The sequence below is a fragment of the Temnothorax longispinosus genome, chromosome 12, assembly GCF_030848805.1.
Source record: "Temnothorax longispinosus isolate EJ_2023e chromosome 12, Tlon_JGU_v1, whole genome shotgun sequence".
Taxonomy (NCBI): Eukaryota; Metazoa; Arthropoda; class Insecta; order Hymenoptera; family Formicidae; genus Temnothorax; species Temnothorax longispinosus.
Genome location: NC_092369.1, coordinates 6,873,097 through 6,883,076, shown reverse-complemented (window position 1 = coordinate 6,883,076; position 9,980 = coordinate 6,873,097). Strand labels below are relative to the sequence as shown.

The 9,980-nt window shown below is 37.0% G+C and overlaps 1 protein-coding gene across 2 annotated transcripts in view; it reads right to left on the bottom strand.

Annotated features, from left to right (window-relative positions):
- Positions 1 to 1,502: 1,502 nt before the first annotated feature.
- Positions 1,503 to 9,980, bottom strand: part of LOC139822863 (dipeptidase 1) — a 123,019-nt gene continuing 114,541 nt past the window's right edge. For both annotated transcript variants that reach the window (XM_071795008.1, XM_071795009.1), the window contains exon 13: positions 1,503 to 9,834. In XM_071795008.1, the coding sequence (XP_071651109.1) occupies positions 9,745 to 9,834 (90 nt within the window). In that variant the 3' untranslated portion in view covers positions 1,503 to 9,744. The remainder of the gene's footprint in view (positions 9,835 to 9,980) is intronic.

Sequence of the window (9,980 nt, the reverse complement as noted above, 5' to 3'; positions counted from 1 at the left end):
ACTCGTTACTCAAACGCATTGAAATGTTGCTTGACTCGCAATCAATGTAGTACATGCGACGTTCCGTTTATGACTGAAAAGTTGCAAAATAAAAATTATCATTTTAAACACGCAATACAGTGCGATTAATAAACTTGAATTAATGACTTAATTAAAATGCAATTATCTGAAAATCTACTATCAAAAGTTAATATTGCGTATATAATGTATTTATATAGGAATTTAGTATATCTCTCTATACTCCGCATTTATAACCGAAATAAACGAGCAATTTACGTTTAAATCAGCGAATATTTCAAACCTCAATGTATTCGAATCTAGTGTCATCGTTAAATAAGTCATTATCGTCCGCGTATAAATAACGCTTTATAATTCCCATCCCCTATTAATTCGATTCTGAGTGACATGAATAAATTGCGTGAGATATTTGCATCGATGAAAACTGTCGAGAGACTTACAATCGTTAATCGCGGGAGTTAATCACACGAGATGATGATCGGGCTAATAGTTCGTAGGAAATAATCGCGTTTCGATGGGTATAACACGGAGTGACACGTTGTTATCGGCTTGAGCTTTGCCGCGTGATTAATAACACGGTGTTCGACGGCCTTGTTGGACGCTTATTTTCCACAAACACCAAGGTAACACCAAGGCCAGATACTCGAAACGTTTAACGTATTATGAACCAGATACACGTCGAAGATTCCACTTTTTATATTGTAAATTAATTTCGATTGAAAATGAACTATTATCTGCATATTTTACGCTTTGTTTAATTCGTGAACTCGTTAGCATCGGGACGATTAATTCCATTCGATTGAAGGAGCAGTTTGAAATGGAAATATTGTTGCTCTAATTTTAACTGACGAGACTACTTGTTTCAATCTGGTTGATGTCTATATATAAATGTATATTATTATAGTAACAAATTTTAATTATTATACGATGCATTATTTCTTTTTTTTAATGACAACTTATATAATTTAATACATATCATCTAATTTTCATTTAAAAAGAATTGCTAAATGTATTATTTGAAGAATAAAATTTATCTTCGTTTTAATTGGAAAACGGTTTATGTAAATTATTTCATTATTATTATTATTATTTATAGATTTTATTTAACAGAAGAGTAAAATTGTATAATTTATTTTTTTATTAAATCAAGATTTATAATTTTACTAGATCGAGCCTAGGAAATCAAATTATAAATTGCTGTAAGATGATCCATTTTAATTTATTGAAATCATATATTTTCGCTCGAAGTAAAACTTTAGAGAAAGAATAACAATAAAATAATTTCCATAAATACTTTTCCAATTAAAACGGAGGTAAAATTTATCCTTCAAATAAATATTAAATTTAGTACCGTTAATACATCCGCAATATCGTAAGCAATCATTTATTTATTTGCTCGAATGTATTGAACATTTTAATTGCGAAATTTTATACTTAATTTATATTCGGGGATTTATAAAATAAATATCGTGTAAATAGCCCGGTTGATTTTGTAAATAATATTTATTAGATAATGTGTGCTTACGAGTATTAGGTAACATAATGTACTCTAGGGTCCTTCATAGAAGGCGTACAAATCATTGTTCCAGCAATGTCTTCTAGATTAACGTAGATAAAATCGTCGCCGTTGCGATCGTCTTCGTTCGCTTTTCGCGAAACACGCTTCGTTGCGCGAAGTAACAATTTCTTTTTTAATAATCGACACATAAAATCGAATCTCTCGTCTTCATCGAGGTCGCGGATTATCACTTCTCGCATTTATCGGCCAAAGTTTGCAAGATTACCTAATCATTTTAATAACTTGGCTTATACGCCATAAAATGGCGCGTAAATCCATGATATTTGCAAACTTTACTTTTGAGAGATGTCTCTTTAAATATATTTTTTTAACGCTTACTTTTCTTTTTCACTCGTAACAATCTCCTTTACTTCTTTACTTATACACGTGTATGCTAAAAATTCAACAATCATCTATTAATAATAAGAAATCGAGCGTATAAATGTTGCTGACTCATTGCTACAATAGCTTATGCCTTATGCGGTACAGTATCGTAAAATTTGAGTTTCATAGCAGAGCAAGCGCGTCTAATTAATGTAAAGCCGCTTAATCGCGAAGGGCGAGTTATGCTATACACTTCGACAAGCCAGTGAGCAAGTTCAAGGGAAAAATCGTTTTGCAAACTGTCGTCGCGAGATAAGAGTCTGACTATAATTATACGCGGACACGACCTCATTAGTGATACGATTCGATTTTATTGCCGCAGTTCACGCGCTTCTACGACGATCGACTCGACGTTTTCCCGGGTCAATTCTAACATCAAACCAACCAAAATTCCTAAAATTAGTTTATACACGATCTAAATTTACCTCTCTCACTCTCTAACTAAAACTTCTCTCAAGTGAATGTATCATTTGTAAATATTTTCCTAAGTTCGTCGAAGCCGACGAGCGTGCGCTCGAAAAACGCGGCTCGACTTTCTTTAAAAAATTCTCGATTAATTAATTCCTACTCTCTTTGCATTCTCTTGCACAGGTCTCTTCATACACGCATTCTTTTACACACATTCATACTTTTTCCTCTCTCTCTCTCTTGTTACATACAGAATATTCCAGAACTATCGCCAGTTTTTTTCTCTAAGAATTCTTTGATTAATTTGGATTTCGGCAATTAATGAAAATGTCGAGGCGTCAGTAGTTTTCGAATTATAAGCGGCTGAAAACTTTTCTTGTTAACGCTTAACGAAACTTTGCTTTTCAATCTGTTTTGTGAGTGTTATTTTAATAGTCCTTACTTAATCGCGAGCAAATATCTATAAATACTCTGAATTGTGTCCAATATTATAAACATAAAAGAATTAGAAGAAGCTGGGCTGAAAATTAATCAAACAATTCGTAAATGAAGGAAATGGCGGTAGCATTTTGGGATATCCCATGAATATAGTATATATTTATCTGTTCTCATATAAGGTAATAGCAAGTGAGTTAATCTCATGCACGTTTTACGTCCGCAAGTACATCGATGCCTAATTTTCATAGATATTAATGTAATTACGCACATATCGGTATATATTTATAGTTACGTTCATAGGATGCCATGTACATGTGTTTACGTTTCTCGTTTTTTCACTTTTTTATTCTCTCTCTTTCTCTTTCTCCCCATTTCTCTTTCTGATTGTGTAAATGTGTGTATATTATCATATATTTATATATATATATATATATATACTATGTTTCTTAGGTAGTAGGTATCAATAGTGTCTCTTGTCTTTTTTTATAGCATTAAGAATTAATTTATTAAAACTTTCTCTATCATCTTCTCATTTTCATAGCGTTTTTAATATCTGGCCATGCATTAATCATTGCAATATATTTTCATCGTACAGGTTTCGCAAATCTCTCTCGCTTTCTCTCTCACACGCACACTCTCTCTTTTTCTCTTTTTTCTCATCCCGCCACACATAGTTAAATTTTTCTAAAAACTTTTACACGCTGTACATAGTCATCGAACAGCTCGAGGCATCCTGCTGATTGTACTTGTATTTGTTGATAATGAAATTTCTCTTTAAACGCCTCCCATTCCGCTTTCTCATCCCCGAGTTCTCGCAGCGATAAACGGCGATGCCCTTCAGAACGGTGTTTCTAAAGTGCTCCAACTCGCGATCGTCACTTCTTTATATCTAGGATTCGTCTCGAGCGTTCGACAAAGCGATAAATCGAAAATGCGAGCGGGCGAAAGTTTCACGTCGCATCTCCGCCGAAGTTTGTCGCGGAAATTTACAGCTATCCCCTTTTGGACCAACTTGCACGACTGCTCGACGTCGACTCGACTCGTTTACGTCGATGACGATTGGCGTTATACTTCGCCTCGGGATTCTCGACGTCGAGAGTCAATAAATAGATATATATCTCTCGCGAATTGAAATTACTATTTTACTCGAATAAAGCGACTCAGGGATGAGCTTGGCTAGCGAAAGAAGTCCCTGGGGTGTCAACGAGTCTCTGCGAAAAATAAAATAAAAAAGACGCGCTTGACGAGCTAGCGTCGTGGCAACTGATTTTTCTTGCACCTGCATTATTGACGCGCCGAGAAGCGCAGTGCGGGTTCCCCGCGGGACGCGTTTAACTTTTCAAAACTGGCAACTTCGCCCGGGATAACGGGCGGCAATCGGCTACCCGGCCAGAGACTTGGTCGACGTTTGTCTTCGCTCGCATCGCTCGATGTATCGACGTTCGACCGCAAAACTTGTTTCGCGGTAAATGGTCGGGGAGTGCATTTATTCTCGCCAGACGAAGTGAAAAATCGTAGCTACGGTTAGAAACGTGCCGCGTTATGGTCTCTCGAGTACAGTCGCGAACTGTCTCCTCTCGCTTCTTCTCTGTCTCCTATACGGTGCATTTCGAAACTACCAGTACGTATTTCGATGACGGCCTTGTTACACTCACGCAGACTTGATATTTCTTTCGGGAGAATCTTACGGAAGACCATCATGTCGCAAATTTTCTTAAATTTCCGCGAAGATAATGCGACAATCCGAACTTTATCAAAGTAAAACCGGCCTGAATTTTTTCTAACAATATATGATTTTATTCTCCGCCTGTCATCTTGAAGCTTCGCTCTTCAGTAATTATATATTTTCGCTTGTAATTCAACCACATTTAACGACATTTAACATCTGTTATTGAAATATGTTCCGGTGGTTTTGGGACACCTTGTATACGTACACTTTGGTTGAATATATTCTATCTACACGTCTCTTGTTCTGCCAAACTCGCTCGTTGTTGTGCGCTTAGACATGTCATTTTTTTAAATTAATTGTATATAATGTAATAAGTATAATATATATATTATTATTAATCTGAGTTTCTAGGCAGTTGTGTGTTGTTTACGGTATATACGTTAAGGTTTATATAACTAAGATCCCTTCCTTTTTTCTCGCTGTCGTCTCTCTCTTGCCTTTTTCTCCGATTTGCCTTCAATTACGTTCTTAGAAAAAAACGATTTCTATTTCGCATGCGTGATTGACCGTCCTACTTGTTACTCTTGTTAGATATTACAAAATGAACACGTTGACCTATCGGGAGAATAATGGTCGAGCTGTTCGAGAAAAGAACGTTTACATTCATCTATGTATATATATATTTTTTAAATTAGACTTTTTTTACATCGCAAGTAATTAGCGTGATTGTGAATGTAAGCTGAAACGTTGCCTCGAGACAAACGGAACTCAAGAATTATAGATTGTCCAAACGATACGAGGCACGGGCGTATCGATAAATTTCATTTCGTCTACGTAAGTAATTGACGTTGTCCGGATACGATTTTCGCGTCCACCTTCTCGAAACGCTCGAAATTATTCCGGCCTTTTGACAATATAATCTTTTCTCTTTCTCTCTCGTCTCGCTCATATATGGTTGCTCACTCATACACACACAAAATAATTATCTATGGGTTTCCCCGTCGGTTCGCAATATTTGTCTCGGCGTCTGCTCGCGCGGAGGAAAGATTCATAAATTATTTATAAAGAATAACCGTGACACGGCCGCGCGCGCATTTGTTCATCTAAACGTAGTTAAGTTTACGAAGGTTTTACATTACGGAAACGCTACGGAAAGAACGGTATGTGTGTGTCTTCCTGATGTCCTAATCGGTGGTATTGAGCAAAGTGCCGTAATTACGTACTTGTTAGACTTACTCGGTACGAATTAGAAATTATACGTATTATACGAAATTATCCTCCTATTGGTCGTTTATGCTACTTAACAGTAGACTATCTGGCGGTTACTTGCTGCGTTATTGCTGCTAAAATTTATGTAAAAGGGAACTGCGCCTCATTCTCTATGTATGATTATCAATTAATCGTAAACTTCTTTTTTTTGTATTTTGACAATTTTCACTGTGTTTGCTAGATCTCTCGGGATAAATGCATGCTGATAGCTTTATTTCAAGGGAAAAAAAGGAATTCGCCTTTCTGAATTGAGATTCGAACGCGGCGGGGGACGTACAGCCAACGATATACTTTTAATTAACGACTAATTGTAAGTTCATTAAACTCATGTTTTTTTTTCTTGCGTTGCAAAAGCATGTTTCTTGTCAAGAGTCTAGTTCTTTGACAGTTTGTGCGGACGAAAATCCCGTAGCTCGTGGAACAGCGCCGCGAGTCGTCGAAGGCATCGATTGTTCTCACAAATGTGTATGTACGCGCGTGTGTGCTTTCGCGTTAAGAGTGTTTAGTACGTATTGAAAAATTTCTCGTAGATGTACAGTCCACGCTAGACTACGTTGTTGCTTCTTATCGTCTTCGCTCTACGGATCTATCCTTCCGATACTGCTACTCATTTAAATGCGATATTAACAAAGTCGTAAATCGGACAATCTCGGCGCGCATCTCTCTCGACGAAATGCGCACGCTTTTCTCATCTCGCGATGTCTCGCAGTTTGTTCGATTAAAGCGGTATGACGGTCGATTGAGCTATTAGATAATGTTACCTTACTATAAATTTTCTAAACTATAAAAGCGTTTACAAGACTATGTGTGATTTGTAACAAGGTACGAAATTAAAAATTTATATTACCAAAAAGTTTCGGTGAACCCGTACATCTTCTCGAGGCTCTGGATACATTTCTGAAATATCTCTTACAAAGTATCTACCTTTTCTGTCAAGGAGCATGTCCTGTCGTGTAGCTAAACCGACTATTATATCGTTTTAATGAATTGTTGAGCGTAACGAACCCACGTCTTCGACTCGCAATAATCGTACATGCGACTTTCTCCGACGATACATTTTCTCCCTTCTGCGACGCGCCCCGATTTTTTTTTTAAAGATGGAAGCACGAAATGTTTCACGAGGCCCGCGGAAAATATCACAGCCCTGAGAGAAGTCACGAAACTATCCGCGACGCATCCAGGAGTTTCTTGGTCGTATAACTATTTTGAAAGTGGCGTAAGTTCAAGTTTGATGTAATCCTCGGAATATAAATCCGTGCGATCTGCCTCTACAAGTGTTCTACCTCTGAAAACTGTTACACGCCATTTTCAAAACGAACGGCTTGTAATATTAGCGATAGCTTCCGAAGAGTATAGGTCGCGTTACGCGTTGCAAGTGAGTCTGTTAAATCAACATTTTGTTCTCAAAGCACTTGTGGCTATAGGACGATTCAGGACGACGGTTCGTGCGATCGTAGCAGCGATGGAACTCGAGCGAAATTGTGCGAAGTAACGTAATAGCCAATCTATTACGCTTCGAGAAGCTTGTCTATGCGGATATATAAAAATGTATCGGTATTGCAAATCATCGTAAAGAATTCTGTCGAATTATCAACATCGGATCGTCAACATTTTTACACTTTTGCTTATCGTTTACGAAACTGAGAATGTCATAGACGTGAGTCAAGGTGTTCGTAAAGTCCAGTATAATGGCTTGGCAGTGAATTAATATCGGCAACGAATCGTATTACATACGCATCTTAAGCATAATTCAAGCAGCGCGTCGAATAAATTTCGAGAATAGCCGATATTCTTTGGCGATGCGAGTCAGTTAGAAGCATTGTTATTATCGATAGCGTGTATCTGGACAGGTTTGTATCTTATAGAAAGTAGCGAGTGAATTTTGGAAAGATTAAAAATGGAATCGATGCGCGCGATTAACAGAAAATTTCGTTTCGTTGCGTTGCTATTAATTACAAGAAATTTGCCATAAAGCGAGCGGTTTTTCCTTTCTTCTTTTTATTGACGCGTGGGAGCTATAATACCTTGGCGCGCGAAGCTTTAATGAATCGTTAGAAATTTAATTATCTCTCTCGCACTTTTCAATCTTCTCTCTTTAGAGATTTCGTTATATTCGCACATCATAAGTGCACTTGTCTGATTCGATATTCATGTATAGGGCGTTTTAAAATCACACTGACAGACACCAATTGGTGGCGAATTCATTGACGAATTTGGAGTCGTTCCATCTTAAAAACTATCGAAATATTAATAATTTCTCAATTATAAGCGATTGGATATGAGTAATCTTTCATACATTATCTTTGAAAAGTACAACCAAGTAACGAAATCTTATTCTACATTTAATCTTAAGTGAACTTTAGGAAAAGCTTTTGTTTAAGCTTATTTACGTATTTAATGTTGCAAATTAAGAAAGGGTAGGAAATTTTTTTATCCAGCTATGTTTCTCTCTATTGTGGAAAGATTAATTGCAAAATGCTAAAAAAATTTATAAATATCAATCTGTTGGAGAATTTAAAAAAGCTTTTACGATTCAGTCAGAGTAATGCAAAAAGAAAAAAATATAAATTTTAGAGGAAAGATCTTTTCGAAGATGATTGTATTTAAAAGGGACATATAAGCTGAATAAAAATAAATTGAAACGAAAGTATACAGACAGTACAAATACCTATTAACTTTTACGATTCTCGTATATAACGTGGAATTGAATTCAAATATTTCTTAGAACGCGCAGGATATTTTTAATATAGTATAGTATCGTTAATTCATCTAAAAATTATAAAAGTATGGCTTATCTCTTTGGTTGGTGTATGACAGTGATGTCATTTACGATCGTTCTCTGGTCGAAGTATAAAGAACGATGTAAATGTGACGCCTGAGATGATATTCCGTTCGAACTATTTATATTTCGGCTTTTAGTTTAAACGCAAGAAATCTTACGAGATTAATTACGCAGAGCTGTCACAGGCAAATTCATATTCTTGTACATTTAACGCTAGATATGGCTGCCTGGTTCTGATATTTATTAATTTTGTATATGAAGATCGTGTTGCACGTGCTGGAAGCATGATATGAGAATCAGCCGACCATAAATGGTACTAAATGTACGCTGAGAATATGACCTTTCTTTCCTTTCAATAAAATTTCTGCGAGAATCCTTCCGATCACCTTTGCGATTAGCAAAATAAACTTAGATAAGTTGAGCGCGTAACAAGTATTTTTGCGCATTTATCTTAACGAGTTAAAAATTGCAGCTTATAAAGTGAAATTATGAAATGATTCATACTTTCAAACTTTTATGTTTTCTGTGTTTTTTTTAATTATTTCAAAATAGAATATGCAGCACGGTATATGTAAAGTATACGCTTCAACGTAGTGCAGGTGATGCAAATTGCGAAATAATGAATAAGTGTCCGGATTATTAAGTCAAGTTTGAAGTCTAGACGGAAATGTCTGACAAATGATCGCGAAATTATGCCGAATAATTTGCAAGCGTGGAAGAAGCACTGAGAGTTAAAAACAATCATTAATCTTTCTTTAATATTATGAGGTTACTAATTCGTGTTTAATATCACAAAATTAATAAAGGCGTCATTTATAAGAGGCGGATAATTATTTCTCAAATGCGATCGCAATTTACTGCCGCTAACGGCGCCGGCGTTCGAGATCTCCTTCCAAACGACAGGCGAACGGACTCACTCGTCCCAAAGGTGTCTCCGAAGGATCCTCGACGCCATTAATTTCGAAGGACCGGTCGCATTCCCGCGCTGAATCTTCGTCTCTCGTTAAGGCGCGACGGAGTCCCTGAAGTAAAAGTCGGCAGTTCTTTCGGTGTAGATTGGTCGGTCGTTTCCGTTGGAGTTTGCCTTCTTATGGATACGGATCCTTTGGCGATTCGGGGCACGCGTCCTTACAGGCTCCAATAATACCGCGGCACCCGCAGGATCTTCGGCGATCGCGCAAAGTCGAGAAATCCCGGCACGATTGTCCTTAAAGAGGATCAGGACGCGCCGTAGACGCAGGCCGAGTTGTCCGGTGGACTGATCTTTTCCACAGGTAACACCGCCGCTCTGTGCCACTCGTCACGAACCTATTACCAGAAAAGATAGTGATTACGAACTGCAGCAAGATAAAAGAAGTGGAGAACGAAATCGATCTACGTTTGATACCATTTTTGAAATTTCTTTTCCAGCAAAAAATCATTAAGATCAATCTTTTGAAAAGATAATACGTGGA